Source organism: Vipera berus (genome assembly GCF_964194415.1).
Source record: "Vipera berus genome assembly, chromosome: 14".
In the NCBI taxonomy this organism is placed as follows: Eukaryota; Metazoa; Chordata; class Lepidosauria; order Squamata; family Viperidae; genus Vipera; species Vipera berus.
The window spans coordinates 11,235,961-11,251,910 of NC_138217.1; the positions used below are offsets into that span (position 1 = coordinate 11,235,961).

General features: G+C 50.7%; 1 protein-coding gene across 2 annotated transcripts in view; it reads right to left on the bottom strand.

Moving 5' to 3' along the window:
* The window catches only part of PXN (paxillin), a 36,779-nt gene extending 28,977 nt beyond the window's left edge, over positions 1–7,802 (bottom strand). For both annotated transcript variants that reach the window (XM_081339372.1, XM_081339371.1), the window contains exon 1: positions 7,650–7,802. In XM_081339372.1, coding sequence (XP_081195498.1) covers positions 7,650–7,662 — 13 coding nt within the window. In that variant the 5' untranslated portion in view covers positions 7,663–7,802. The remainder of the gene's footprint in view (positions 1–7,649) is intronic.
* Between the last annotated feature and the right edge of the window lie 8,148 nt (positions 7,803–15,950).

Below are 15,950 nucleotides of genomic sequence, written 5' to 3' on the forward strand. Positions count from 1 at the left end.
CTCATTAAAGTTGTTGTTGTTTTAATCTGTTAACATCTTAACAAGCCTGCTCAATCAGAAGGTGACCGAGGATATTGCGTAAACATAGGAAACGAATTAATTCAGGAACAGGGCTGCATGCTGATATTTAAATTAGAGCAAAGAGAAGTCATAGTTAAAGCAAATAATAAAGGCTGGAGAGGAGATGCAGGAAAAAGAAACACACACACACACAGGGCAGCTAAATAACAATGAAGCATTCTGGAAAGAAGCAGCAGTTCCTCATTTGTTAAGAAAAGAAACAAAGCTTTAACCACACAGTTCCTTAAGCTGGTGAATTGGAAGTAGCTGTGCTTGGTTTTTAAAAAACCAAAAAGCATCCAGTAGCATCTTTTAGGGCTATGAGGAACTTTTGGATGTTTGGTATCAGTTGGAAGAGCTGCTACTAAACGCCTTCTGATTTTCATTAGAAAAATGTTACGATTTCAGGGTGAAACCAAATCGCCTAGTTGGAAAAAGGTGCGATTAGGGACTCCTCCCGACCTTTATTATAAAAACGTGGAAATGTTATTCAAAGAAATACATTTCTCGGAAAGGGGGGGTAATTAAATTCCTCACTGTTATTAAAAAGAAATATTAGAACGGTAAGAAAAGCCGTCAAATGTGTTAGCTGGGTTACGACAGGCGGTGCCTGGCTTACGACCGCCATCCGAGCCCCAAAATTTATCCTACTAAGTGAGGATAATTTGTTAACTGTGTTTTGCCCCCTTTTACGACCTTTCCCGCTACGGTTGTTAAGCGAATCACTGCAGCTGTTAAGTTAGGAACCTGGTTGTTAAGCGAATCTGGCTTCCTCCATTGACTTTGCTTGCCGGAAGGTCGCCAAAGGGGAGAATCACATGACCCCGGGACGAAGCGACGGTCGTAAATACGAATCAGCTGCCAAGCGCCTGAATTTTGATCATGTGAGGAGGCTGCAACGGTCGTTAAAATAGGAAAAACGGTCCCAAATCCGTTTTTTTCAGTGCCGTTGCAACTTTGAACGGTCACTAAATGAATTGTTGAGCTACCTGTGGTCTTAAAATGGACCAAACGGCTTTGTCTTCTGCAATGTTTAGACACACACACACACACACACCCTTGACGTTCTCGGTTCCCTTTCTCCGAAGAGCCACGTCCAAATTTCACCCTTTGGAAAGCAAGCGAGAATTTCCTCCAGCTCCAGCGTTCTGAGTAGGGGAAAACGCGGCTGTTTCTGCCAAGGGGAGCCTTGGCCGGGCCTGCATTCCAGTTGATTAAAACAATTGCCAGAAAACAGCCAAGAATTACATCAAACTTCCTCTCTGCACCACCCCTGCTCCTTTCCTTTCCACCTCCACCCACATATTTCATGCAGCTTCTCCAATGCAAATTTGCACCAAGGCAGGGCACTCCTTCCTGGAATGTGGAGATGACCTTTGGGAAGCTGATTTCTGAATCATACGGAGGGTTGGTCTTCAGGCTGGCCCTCCAAGTCAAATAGAATAGAGCTGGGAGGGACCTTGGAGATCCTCTAGTCCAATCCACACACACACACACACACCCTCACGCAGGAGACCCTAGCCATTTCAGACAAATGGTTGTCCGGTCTCTTCTTGAAAACTTCCAGTGATGGAGCACCCAGAACTTCTGAACAAGGTAGCTGACTAGTGCAAATGTGTCTGGAGCCTTCTTGGCTGCAGAATGCTTTCCTGCAAGACACAGATAAGCCTCCAAGTGACCTCAACGACTCTCTGAAAGAAGGCAAATGACCAGCAGTCTGCAAGGAGCATAAATCCTTCCCTTCCCCACCACCCAGTCAGAAGCCGAAGAAGCTTCTCGGATGAGAAGCGAAACCAGAGAAGGAAGTCCAGCTGCCTCCTGAAAAAGCACCTAAACGAATAGTTGCTAGTTGGGGATGACTTCTACAGAAAAGCTGTGGTGGACCAGCGATGGGGACACCGGCAATCCCCTGAGATTTCTAACGAGACTCCAAGGAGTTAAAGCCATCTTTGCAAAAGCGAAACTATCTGAGGAAGTGCCAAAAAATGCCCTTTGCATCGTTGGCTGCTCAAGCATCCGGGCTTCCGTCCAAGTCCCAAAGACAAAAACAACCTCTGTTTTTTACCCGGGAACCGAATCATTTCAGAGCAGAGCAAAGTCTCTCCTTGAGATGGTAACGCTCTTAAGTCCCGGAGACTTGTCTTCACCGTGAGATCTGGCCCAAAGGATGAGTGGCCGATGAAGTCCAGGGCCCCGGACTTCGAGCGACTGAGCTGGCCTTCTGGCCGTCAACCCACCTGCAAACTTTTCCTCTGCTCGGATTTAAACTCGGGAAGAAAGTCTTCCAGACCTTAGCTGCAGCTTTGACTTTTGTTTTCTTGTAAGCTTTGTAGATCTACATCCGTGTACAGCTAGTCCACGGCTTATTGAGTTGATCCCAGTTCGAACTTTACGTTGCTAAGTGAGATATCGGTTAAGTTTGTTTGTTTTAAATCGGAAACCGAAAGCAAATGCCAGTTTGACGGCATCAATTGGGGGTCACGTGACTGGGAGGGGAGGCGTTGTACCTCTGAATCTGGGGGCGTTAACTGAGAGATTCCCCTGTCGTTTCAGACCGTCACTAAGCAGCTGGTTGTAGGGTCAAGAATTACCTGTACAGAATACGACTCAATTTGCAACCGTTTGTTTAGTGACCATTTGAAAAAGCGACTTATGATTATTTTTTCACACTGATGACCTTTGCAGCCTCCCCGTGGTCACGTGATCAAAATTCAGAATGCTTGGCAACTGGCATGGACTTATGACGGTTGCAGGGTCATTTGGTCCCCTTTGGCGACCTCCTGACAAGCAAAGTCAATGGGGAAAGCCAGGTCCACTTATCAACGTTGTTGCTAACTCAACAACCGCAGTGATCCACGGCCTTTAAACCTGCCAAGGTCGATAAAAACAGCCCTATAGCACAGTGTACCTGAAATTTGGGGGTGGGGAGAAGGGGGGGAGAAAGGGGGGGAAGGGTAGCAAGCTGAATTTGATTTATTCAAATCTGGGATCAATTTCGCAGAAGGTTGAAGAGGCACTGTTGGGCCACGCCAAAATTAGAGAGCTGATGCAATCAATAAAATCATCATAATCAATGAAAGATGTGTCAAGAGACACGAATAATAAAATATGCAGCTTCACGAAAATCATCCCAAAATAAACGGCGCGGAATCACCACATGCGAATCCATTTACAGGGTTCATTCTGTCTATAGACATCTCAGTTTGTGTGGAATAAATAAGATTTTCTTTTCTTTTTTTTTTAGCAAGAGAATGGTTTGGAAAGATACTAAGTTCCTTCCTTCCTTCCTTCCTTCCTTCCTTCCTTCCTTCCTTCCTTCCTTCCTTCCTTCCTTCCTGTCTCTGTGTGTCAGATATACTATAAGCAGATAGTGCTAAGCAAAAAGGTTTTATATATATATATATATATATATATATATATATATATATATATATATATATATATATATATATATATATATATATATATATATATATATATATATATATATACATATACACACACACACATATATATACACATATATATACACATATATATACACATATATATACATATACATATATATATATATTCACAGAATCTGTTCAGATTAAACACCTCTTTGGAGGGGGGGGGAAAGAGTCACTCCCGAAAGCCGTATTTGACGATTAAGGGGCTGGTGGACGGAGTTGCAAATATATACAATTTATGAATTTGTGGAATGCAACAGCTGTAGCTTATGTGTTTGAATAGCCGGGGTCTGGCGCAGAAGGGAATGCCTCTCTGGTGGGTTCACAACTTTTGTCAAAGTGCTTGCCCTTAACCTGTGTAACGTTCACACAGCTACTGGGAAACGGTTTGGGGAAACAGGAGACCATACAGCGAAGCTACCGTGCGCCAAGCAGCGGCACGGAGCAGGTATTTTGAAATATCTCATTTTTTTTCATGACCGCTATTAGGATGCAAGGGAGAGAGATCGGAGGGAACACGGACATTTATTTACGTACTTGTATCCCACCTCGATTCTGTTTACAAATAAGTCAGGGGGCAAACGTATCCAACATCGCTGCCCCCACAACAACCCTACGAGGCGGACTGGGCTGAAAAAAAGGGAGTGGTGTAGTCACTCAGCTGGGTGTCATGCCTAAGGCGGGACTAGAACTCTCAAGTCTCCCAGTGATTGGCCGAAAGTCACTCAGCTGGGTGTCATGCCTAAGAACTAGAACTCCCATTCTCCCAGTTTTTAGCCTAGGTGTCTTAGCCACTAGACCACGCTGGCTCTCCTCACCTTGAAAGATCTTTTCTTAATTCACAGCCCTTTACAACACCCATGAGCGCTGCCATTTTTATTCCTCCCATACAAATGGAAGGGGCAGAGTCCCAGATGCCAACTGTATGACGGACTCAGCCTTAGATGGATTTATCTCCGACTTGTTTTAGATTCCTCTTTTCTGAAGGTGTTGCAGCCGCTTTTAAATTAGCACTGCAATTCAATACTCAAGGTCTAGGAATAAAATTGAAACTCTCCTGGAAAACACTGCGCAGAAAAACCATCGCAACTGGATGCAGCTAAAATTTACCCACCCAAAAATCTATAACCTACTCTTTTTTTTTTTTTGGCCATTATTGTGTTCAGTTCCCATCTTTCCCCCTTCCCTTTCTTATATTACCGGGTGTTTTGATTCTCTACTGCATTACAACCTAATTATTTTGTCCCAATAGGTTCTCCCAAACTGTTGGCTTTAATTACAATAAAACATATGTGTCTAATAAACAAACAGTTAAAAAGGGCAGGGCTACGTCTGCATGCCACCACTCCAACCAAGGTCTACAGTTCAATAATGATTTACTTGACTCAAGTTTCCTGGAAAAACACACACACACACACACACACACAAACCCTACAGATTGTTACACAGGCCTATCAAGAAGTTGGCTAGAAGTCTGTGGTTCAGCGCATCACTTTTAAAGTCTGAAAAAGAATAAAGGGAAGGGGAGATCCCAGAGATAAAGCAGCTGTTGCTTTAAAAAAATAATAATGGCCGGACCGTATGGAGGAAAAATAGGACAAATGTAGACAGAGAGAAGAAATATTTTTAAAAATTGTGCCTATCTAAAATGCCGCAAACAATAAGCCAAAGGACCATACTGGATAGCATTACAGGCAATAATCCTCAAGTTGGGACTTAGCAGTTGTTCGAAGTTATGACGGGCCTCCCCAAAGTTCCTTATGACCGCTGTCCAAAGTTCCAATCGCTGACTGCCCTCTCCCATTTTGGATCTTGGCAAGTATTTCAAGCCTTTTGCACCTCCCTGGGGTCACGTGACTGCAATTTATAACCTTATTGTTGAAAACGTCCAGCTACTTCCAAGTTTCGACAAAAAAGTCCCCTAGTGAAAGATGGCTTCATTTTAACAACCGCTACGTTTGCTTTACAAACCGCCACCAAAAAAAGGGTTTTTTTTGTCAAATTGGGTCAGCCACATGACGACCCGCTTTATGGCCATCACCGCTTACGTCCTTAATTAAGTATTACGGTTGTAAGTCGAGGACTTAGCTGTACATGCAAACCAGATCTGGGCATCTCGGTAGGGGACAAGCCAAGTGTGGGAGAATCCTGGGATAGAGCTGCCAAAACAGCAAAGTACAGGTAAGTCCTCGCTTTATAGCCACAGCTGAGCCCAAGATTTCTGTGGCTAAGCGAGACTTTTGTTTTGGCTCCATGCTGTGACTTTCTGTGCCACCGTTGCTAAGGGAATCCCTGCAGTTGTGAAGTTAGCTAGCCACGTTATTTGTTGAGCGAACCCGGATTCCTCCACTGACTTTGCTCATCGAAAGGTGCCCAAAGCAGGCTGGCTGAGGAATTCTGGGAGTTGAAGTCCACAAGCCCTAAAGTGGCCAAGATGGGGGACCCCTGCTGTAAGAGATTGCTACAAGTCACACGTTTCATGCCCAAAGAGGCGCTTCATCGTAAGGAAAATTTCCTGTCCTTAAAAAGAAAAGAAGGTTGCTCAGAGCAACAAGACACTTTTCCACTCTTTTTTTTAAAAAAAATGTTCTTTTTGTAAGCTGGATGTTACAAAACCAACCTGGGAACCCACCAACCTTTCATTGGCAACTTTGTACTCTTTAACAAAACTTATGCTTTCGATCCTTTTAATGTAGCTTCCTTACTAATAGCTTACTATTCCTTGGGGGAATACATAAACACTAGGGGGGTGGGGGGAAACAAAGAAGAATTCAATGTATATAAAAAGCAAGCTGAAGTCATGCCTAAATATTATGACTGTGAAAGAGATACTTTTTAAAGAGTTTGTGGGGAAGGCGTCCTCAGCCTGGGAGGGAGTTTGCTGGGCGGAGGACGATGGGCGTTGTGATCAAAGGCACCAGGTAGAGGAGGGGGCCTGGAGGAACAACAGGTTAAAAAAAGCACTCCTTGATGGGGTTTACACAACACCCAGTGAGAACAATTAATGGGTGGAAGGGCTTGCCTTCAGAAGTTGTGGGTGCCCCATTACTGGGGGTTTTCAAAAAAAGAGATTGGAAAGCCTTTTCTCAGGAATGGTATATTCTTCTGCTTACAAGCAGGGGGTTGGACTAGATGACCTCTGGGGGGGATCACTTCCAGCCCTATGACTCTATAAGCCTAAACTGGATTTAGGGACTTTGGAAACTGCCTGCTGCTGAGAGAATGAGGGTGGGGGGAACCAGCCCCCCTTCAAACTGGTGTAATATTCTTTCTTGATTTGAGGGTGCTACTCATGATATAGGAGCGTCTGAAAGCCTAACCCACGTCTAGAGTTTAGCGCACTGTGTGAACCCACAAGAGTCAGCCTGAAGCAAAAAAAAGAAAAGGGGGGAGGGGGCTGAAAGAGGGAGAGCAATCCGAGGAGGGGAGGGCAAAATATGTGAACTTGAAGCCAAGGTGGGGTTTTTGGGGGTGTGGGGGAAAGAGAGGCTTCATGGTGTGTGTGTGTGTGTGTGTGTGTGTGTGTGTGTGTGTGTGTGTTTCCGCATGGCAGGTGGAGAGGAGGGGGCGGAAACCCCGTTCGATCCTTTAAAACTGAACTCCAAAGAGAAGAAGGGGGGCAGGAGGAGAAGTTTGGGGACGCCCCACCCCCAAAAGTGAGTTTCTCCCAACCCCTTAAACTAGGGTTCTTTTTTAAAAAAAAAATAGCGAGGCGGACGTGTCCCCGCGAAAGGGATCGAGGGAGGGGATAGAAGAGTAACCAATCCGATTTCTCTCTCTCTCCTCTCCCCCCCCCCGGAAAGGAAACCCCACTTGAAAAAGTGAAGGAAGCGCCCCACGAAGGGAGAAACTAGGGAAGGGAAGAACCCTAAACCCTCCGGGGACCCTATCGCTGACCCGGAGAGGGATTTCTCCCCCCCTCCCCAATTCAAGGCAGCAAAGGAAGAGGCGAGGAGGACCCTCCCCCCCCAAAAGAGAACAAAGTAGAGAGGTTGCAAAGAAAGGCGGGGGAGGGGAGGGGTGTTGAGAGATGGCCGAGAAAGCAGCAACAGCAGCAAAAGACCCCCCCCCTCTCCTACCCACCCACCCCAAAAAAAAGAAAGTAAGGGGAGGGGGGGGCGTAGGCGCGTGGCTCACCCAGATCGTCCATATTGCTGCTGCCGCTGCCGCCGCCGCCGCCCCGACTGGAGCCGCCGCCGCTGCTGCCGCTCCGGGAGCCCGCCCGCGCGTGCCCGCGAGCCCACCGAGGCCCGCCCCCGCCGCGCGGGCGCCAGCTGCCCGAGCTGGGTCGCGGAGGGGAGGGAAAGGAGGCCTCGCGGCGTCTCTGCGGCGCTGGCGTCCCCTAGCGGCCTTGCCTGGGAAGCGCAGGGGGAGGCGAACTCTACCCCTCCGGTGGGAAGGGGGGGGAGGGAACGCGCGAACTTCTGAAATAAGTCCCGCAGGTTCTCTCGCTCGGGTTCGGTTAGCTTCTCTTAGAGCGGGGGGGGGGGGGGGTGGTCCTCAAACAGGTCCACCTTTTGACTTGTGGACTTCAACTCCCAGAATCCCTCAGCCCGCCATAGCGGCTGGGGAATTCTGGGATATGAAATCCAACCACCTTAAAGTTTATTTATTTATTTATTTATTTATTTATTTATTTAATTTGTATACCGCCCTTCTCCCGAAGGACTCAGGGCGGTGAACAGGGCAATACACAATAAAAAAAACAAGGTACAAAAATTAAAAAGTAATTAAACAGCAATGCCCGTAATAAATTAATACAGATTAAAAGGTTAAGATCAATGTATAAAAACCAGGTGGTGGTGGTGGTGGGGGAAACACGTTTGCACGTGCTTAAACGTATCTGACGTGGCTCTTTTCACAGACCTGTACTTCCCGTTTTCTTTCTCCGGCCCACCCCGTGGGATCACCTGTTGGTGTCCCATCCAATGAATTCATTTTGGGGGTGCGGTCCCCTACCAGGGGCAACTTGATGCCATTCCATTGGCGACTTATAAGATGAGCGGACTTCAACTCCCAGAATTCCCCAAGCATGAAAACCTAGCCCAGGGGTAGGCAACCTGGGCTCTTTTATGACTCATGGACTTCAACTCCCAGAATTCCTGAGACAGCATACCATAGCATAGCTGGCTCGGGAATTCTGGGAGTTGAAGTCCACGAGTCATAAAAGAGCCCAGGTTGCCTAACCCTGAACTAAGCCCATCTTCAAAGTTGCTAAGGTCAAAACACGTCGTTTAACTACGCTTCTAAATCACTTCCAAGTAGCTAGCCCTCATATTTTTTTTTCTCCTCTATTTTTAAACCACAATTATCAGTCTCCGTAGAGACTGTCAAAAATTGCCAATGCCGACTATATTTCAAGTCGTCATGGCGGGGTATTGGGAAAAGTTTTCAATTAGCAATAATCGCGCCTCGGATAAACCTCATTGGCTACGATACTGCCACTGCGCAAAGCTGGTTACATTGTATCCATTTTTTTCGTGCCCAACCATGCAACCATGAATCAGACCACGGTGAGCCAACAACCCAGCTTTAAAAGTGTGATTGCTCCCTCTATATCCTACACACCAACGTATTGTGCACTCTTATTTTTGCACGGTGGAAGGGAAAAGGCGCCCCTATTTCCCACTCCCAACCGGATCCCATGCTGCAAAAGCTTCTGGGACCTTGATGTTAATTAGTGCAAACGTCACACCCGGAAGTGCGAGCTGGGTGGGAAGGGGGGGCGAGAGGGGGCGGGCTTTACCTGTGATCCAAAGAGTTGCATAGAAACTTCAGAAAAACCTATAGATCAGAACAAAATTCTTTATTGACTAATTGGACACACAAGGAATTTTTCTCCCATGCAGAAGCTCATACAGTGTACATACAATTGATAAATCATGATCATCATAAAATACAATCACCCTAAATCATAAGATACAACACTCGGTGATAGTCATAGGATACTAAATAAGTAAACGACATAAATCGTAAGAGGATACCGAATAAAGGCAATTGACGTAAATCGTGAGATACAAACAACAAAGGTATAGTCATAAGAAGCTAAGGGAATAGGCAATTAGTACAGATGAAAAGATGAGAAGGATAATAGGTAATATGCAGCCCTACGGACGGTACTAGTTGGTTTGATATCCTAGGCCAGGGGTAGGCAACCTTGGCTCTTTTATGACTCATAGACTTCAACTCCCAGAATTCCTGAGTAGCTGTGACTCAGGAATTCTGGGAGTTGAAGTCCATGAGTCATAAAAGAGCCGAGGTTGCCTACCCCTGGCCTAAGTGCATAGACCAGGGTCTCGCTGGCTGAAGAATTCTGGGAGTTGAAGTCCACAAGTCATAAAAGGGCCAAGATTGAAGACCCCTGGCAGAGACACTGTTGTGGGTGTTCAGGAGAGTATGGCATGGGGGGGGAAGGGTCTTTGCAATCCCAAAACAATTGGAGCATCACTTAAACACCATCGGCATTGACAAATTCACCATCGGTCAATTGCAAAAGGCAGCTTTACTCTGAGCAGCTGACATCCTGCAAGGATACCTTTAACGCCATCAAACATCCACATCTGTGTATCCCAGGTCCTTGGGAAGGACTTGATAGTGGACAAATAGGTGGACCAAATCCAGTCTAAATTACTGGCTGGCTTTGTAATGAACCAAAATTAAGGTTTGATTTCTCCTCCAAGTCAAATGCGTTATGATTACTTTTAAGTCATCTTCATACAGCTGTAGCATTTCTAAAAATGTTCTGGGTGCTACACAAAACTTCTCCGACAGGCTAATTTTTTTTTTTTTTTTTTTTTTTTTTTTTTTTTTGCCGGCTCCGAAGATGGCGGACGCGCTGGGGAGAGCTCCGTAGCCCCCAACAGTAAGGCGTCCCCCCAGGAGCCCCCCAGGGACGTCAATGGACCCCTGGGGTGGGGCAAGAATTTCGGGCAAAACAGCTGGGTAACTATGCCGCCCGCTGCCTCCCGGAACAACTGCAGGGGTGCCAGGACACCCCTGCCCCGCCGCCTGGGCCGCTGGCGACCGTTATAACGGAGCCAGCACCCTCCGCCCTGCCTCTGCCGCTGTCAACTGCTGAGCAAGGGCGGCGCCTCCGCCGATCAGCTGTGCGGCGGAGGCCCCGGCGGGAAGGATGGCAGCGGCTGCGGCAACGATTTTTTTTCAAGCCCCCAGGCTGGTCGTGGATCCAGGGACGCTGGCAACGGCGATGGCGGTGGCGGCGGGGCGCCTCCAGGCCCCCCCCCCTGGCCATCGAGGAGGGGCCGGAGGCTCTGCTCTGCCCCGGCCCCCCCACAGGCTCCCGGGCGACGGCGGCGTCTCCAGGTTATCAGCGGAGACGCCGCGGACCAGCTGGACCAGCTGGGTGGCGGAGGCGAAGGCATCGGCGGCGCCGGAGGTGAGAGACCCGCCCCTGGACCACGGCAGCCGTCGCAGCCATCCAGGAGGGGCCGGAGGCTCTGCTCTGCCCCGCCCCCCCCCCACCGGCTCCCGGGCGACGGCGGCACCAGCTGGACCAGCTGGGTGGCGGAGGCGAAGGCATCGGCGGCGCCGGAGGTGAGAGACCCGCCCCTGGACCACGGCAGCCGTCGCAGCCATCCAGGAGGGGCCGGAGGCTCTGCTCTGCCCCGGCCCCCCCCCACCGGCTCCCGGGCGACGGCGGCGTCTCCAGGTTATCAGCGGAGACGCCGCGGACCAGCTGGACCAGCCGGGTGGCGGAGGCGGAGGCATCGGCGGCGCCGGAGGTGAGAGACCCGCCCCTGGACCACAACAACCCTGGACCACGGCAGCCCTCGCAGCCATACAGGAGGGGCCGAAGGCTCTGCTCTGCCCCTGACCGGCTCCCGGGTGGCGGCGGCATCTTCGGCGGTAAGAGCAGCGGTGCGGCGTCTCGACCACCGTGGGCTGCCCCTGGACGGCGGTGCCTCCGAAAGATGCGCACCAAAGGAGACGCTGGACAATGGAGGCGACGGCCCGACCCACCTCCTCGAAACATCTTGATCGGAGACGGCAACACCAGGGGCATGACACCAGGGTCTCCCGTACCTCTGAGATGCCACGCTCTGGACGGTCCCCAACCAATAGGGGCCATGGAACTGCGGCCGGGAACAACACCCAGAGGATCAGGGAGGGAACTGTTTGGGGCGGCTGAACCACCGGAGCTGACGCCAATTAATGGATCCCTCCATCCTGCCTTCTGCCCATTCTCACCCATCTTTGCCCATTCTCTCCCCACAGGACATAACGGGCCTGGGTGCTAGCCACGGTGGCAGAGTGGCTGGGCCATACACCTGCTACCCCATAGTGGTGAGAGCTCTATGGGGTATGCCTCACCCAGAGTACGTTCTGGACCACCTCCGGAAGCAGAGACACAACCCATCGTGAGAGGATGAGGAGTGGCCTGCTTCTGGGGGTTCGCCCGGCCAAGTGGCAGTGGCAGGGCGACGATCCAGATACGCACCTACCCGGCTCGACCCTCCTGCAAATTCACCATCCAGGGGACAGCCTTCCCGGAACCACCTGTGACTATGCCCGTTCAATACTCTAGCATAGCACTGCACGCCCTCAGGGGTTCCCCACTCTCCTGGGTGCGACCCGCCTTCATCACATCCAATCTTGATGACGGGCCCAACCACTGGGCCTCTGAGAGATGGCCGGGCAGGGTCAGGGGCCTCCAGCACATTCCCATCAAGAGGCCCCTGATTAAGTTCTTAGCTAAGTTTTTTGTGGGGTTAGGGAGGGGGGAGGGAGGAGACTATGGTTGCGCGGGAAAGGCACACCTTCCAGCCACCATAACGCATGCCAGGCCCACGGCCGTTCGCGACAGCGTACAACGAGGGCCAGTCGCCGATAACACCCAGTGGCGTACTGACGAACGTCCCATCCCTAGGATGGTGGGGAATGGCAGAAGGTGCACAGACAGAGGGCCGTATCGTCACCGGGAGTGTCATCTCCGCTCTGTAAAGGCGGTGAGACGCTCCGACCCTCTGTTCTCCCCCGGAGGACCCGGGAGCAAAGGTGCGCACCCTCCCATGCTGAGGCTGGTCTACCTGAATGCAAGGTCCGCAGCCAACAAAGCTCACCTCATTCGTGACCTATTGGAGAGTGAGCATGCGGACCTGGCCTGCATCACGGAAACCTGGCTGGGCCCAGAGGGGGGTGTTCCTCTGGTTGACCTCTGCCCGCCAGGTTTCCAGGTACTGCACCAGCCCCGGGCTCATGGGAGGGGCGGGGGAGTGGCAGTTATCATCAGGGAATCCCTTAGCCCGCGAGAGACCACCGTCCCTCAGATGGTCGGGTGTGAGTCTCTCCTACTGAGATTCGGCCCAGGGGCGCAGCTGGGTCTGCTGCTGGCGTACCTACCACCTAATCGTGCAGCGGCGGCCCTACCCGAGCTACTCGATGTCCTCTCAGAGTTGGTGGTTGAATTCCCAAGACTCATGGTCTTGGGCGACTTTAATCTACCGTCCCTGGGAGGATCGTCCGAACTGGCTCGGGAGTTCATGGCTTCCATGACGGCCATGGACCTGTTGCAAATAATTTCTGGGCCGACTCATGAGAGAGGCCACAACCCAGACTTGGTGTTCTTGTCTGGACGGTGGCGTGATGATGTCGGTGGGGGTGCCACAACTGTTACGCCCCTGTCATGGACCGATCACCACCTCCTGCGGCTAGACTTCCCCCTTGCCACCCCCCACCGTGGGTGCACGGTGCCAGTCAGATGGTACCGCCCTAGGCGCCTAATGGACCCTGATAAGTTCCAGGCAGCGCTTAGGGACTCGCATGCACCCCCTGCTCACAGCTCGGCGGAAGCCTTAGTGGAAGCCTGGGAAAAGGCAGCCACGGAGGCTCTGGACCGAGTTGTACCCTTGCGGCCTCTGACCCGGCGCAGATCCCAGCGAGCCCCATGGTTCACCGAGGAGCTCCGGGAGATGAAGCGTCGGAGACGGGGCCTAGAGAGCCGTTGGAGGTCCAGTCGATCCGAATCCGACCGATTGCGACTAAGAATCCTCACCAGGTCTTATCTCGCTGCGATAAGGGTGGCAAAATCCAACTACTTTTCCACCCTCATCGCGTCCGCAGATAATCGCCCAGCTGCCTTGTTCAGGGTGACTCGCTCCCTATTAAACCAAGAGGTGAGGGAGGAACCCTTGCAGGGTCGAGCCGAGGAATTTGGTCAATATCTGCTGGATAAAATCGCTCGGATTCGAACTGGTCTGGACTCCAACTGGGCTGAGATGGAAGAACAAGACATGGACAGTCTTGTCGACGTCATCTGGGAAGAATTTGATCCTGTAACTCCTAAGGAAGTGGACAGGATTATGAGAAGGTTAAGCTCCTCCACATGCTTACTGGACCCGTGCCCTTCCTGGCTGGCCTATGCAGCTCGAGAGGCGACACGAGGCTGGTTCCTAGCGGTCATCTCTGCTTCTCTGAGTGAGGGTCACTTCCCCACCGCCTTGAAGGAGGCGGTGGTGAGACCTCTCCTCAAGAAGCCCACCTTGGACCCATCCTCTTTGAATAACTTTCGTCCAGTCTCCAATCTTCGCTTCCTTGCGAAGGTTGTTGAGAGCGTGGTGGCGCACCAACTTCCTCAGATCCTGGATGAAGCGGTTTATCTAGACCCGTACCAATCGGGTTTCAGGCCGGGCTACAGCACGGAGACGGCATTGGTCGCTCTGATGAATGATCTCTGGAGAGCCCGGGACAGGGGCCATTCCTCTGTCCTAGTCTTATTAGACCTCTCGGCGGCTTTCGATACCATCGACCATGGTATCTTGCTGCGACGCCTCAGGGGACTGGGAGTGGGAGGCACGGTTCTGCGTTGGTTCTCCTCCTTTCTCCAGGGTCGCTCGCAGTCGGTGCTGACAGGGGGACAGAGGTCGACCCCGAGGCCTCTCGCTTGCGGAGTCCCTCAGGGGTCGGTCCTCTCGCCTCTCCTGTTCAACATCTACATGAAACCGCTGGGTGAGATCATTCGCAGTTTTGGAGTAGGGTACCATCAGTATGCTGATGACACCCAGCTTTTTATCTCAACTCCAAACAATATCAGTGATGCCCTAGACGTGATGTCCCGCTGCCTGAAAGCGGTCCGGGAATGGATGGGGAGAAACAGGCTTCAACTGAACCCGGACAAGACTGAATGGCTGTACGTACCGGGAAACCAGGAGATTCAGAACGTCCCACTGCTTAACATTGGGGACAAGTTACTTCCCCCTGTTGATAGGGCCCGCAACCTGGGTGTCCTCCTAGACTCGCAGCTCTCCCTGGAAGACCACATTGGAGCTGTGACCAAGGGGGCCTTCTCCCGGGTTCGACTAATTCGCCAACTACGGCCTTATCTGGACCTGGATTCCTTACGTACAGTCACCCATGCCCTTGTGACATCTCGCCTAGACTATTGTAACGCTCTCTACATGGGGCTGCCCTTGAGATCCACTCGGAAGCTTCAACTGGTGCAAAGTGCGGCGGCACGGACACTCTTGGGAGCCTCCCGATACTCCCATATCACACCTCTCCTCCGTGCGCTGCACTGGCTTCCGGCTGCCTTCCGTGTGAAGTTCAAGGTGCTAACGATGACTTACAAAGCCCTACATGGCATGGGTCCGGACTACCTTCGGGAGCACCTTCTGCCGATGTCAGCACCCCACCGTCCTGTGCGCTCCCACAGAGAGGGCCTCCTCAGGGTGCCACCGCTCAAGGAATGTCGGCTGGTGGCCCCCAGGGGGAGGGCATTCTCAGTGGGTGCGCCAGCCCTCTGGAACACCTTACCAACAGAAATCCGGATGGCCCCTGACCTCCGTACCTTCCGTCGCGACTTAAAAACTTTCCTGTTTCAGCAGGCTGGCCTGGCATGATAGCGTTAATTGGGGTCCCAGTTTGTGTTCATTAGTGTTTCTTATTATTTTTATTGTTCGATCTGTATACCTTCCTTCCTCTGTACACCGCCCCGAGTCCCTCGGGAGAAGGGCGGTTTATAAAAACTAATAAATAAATAAATAAATAAATAAATAATTAATCTTATTCCGATTTCTAAGGAAGCAAATTTCACTGAATTTAGTGAACTTACTGTTGTCAAGATATTAAAATAAGGGTGGGGAAAAAGAAAGAAGCAAACTTTAAACCTTCCAAGTCACATACTGGCAGTTCAGGTATTCGGGGAAAACTTTGCAGTTACTTTCTCTGGGACATAAGGCTTCCTGGTTCATTTCTGCTTCTGCAGCAAGAACTTGTTTATAACGTTAGGTCTAAACTTTAATCAATCTAGCCTGAATTATGCAAATTAACAGTGCGTCACGTTGAGGACCTACGGCTTGAAAATCTGCAAGCTAAGGCTAGAAAAATGCAATGTGAATCCTAACAATTCTAACAAGCCCACAAAGCAAGATGCAGCCCTCCAGCAGGTAGACATCATATATACGTGGCTGAGGAATTCTGGGA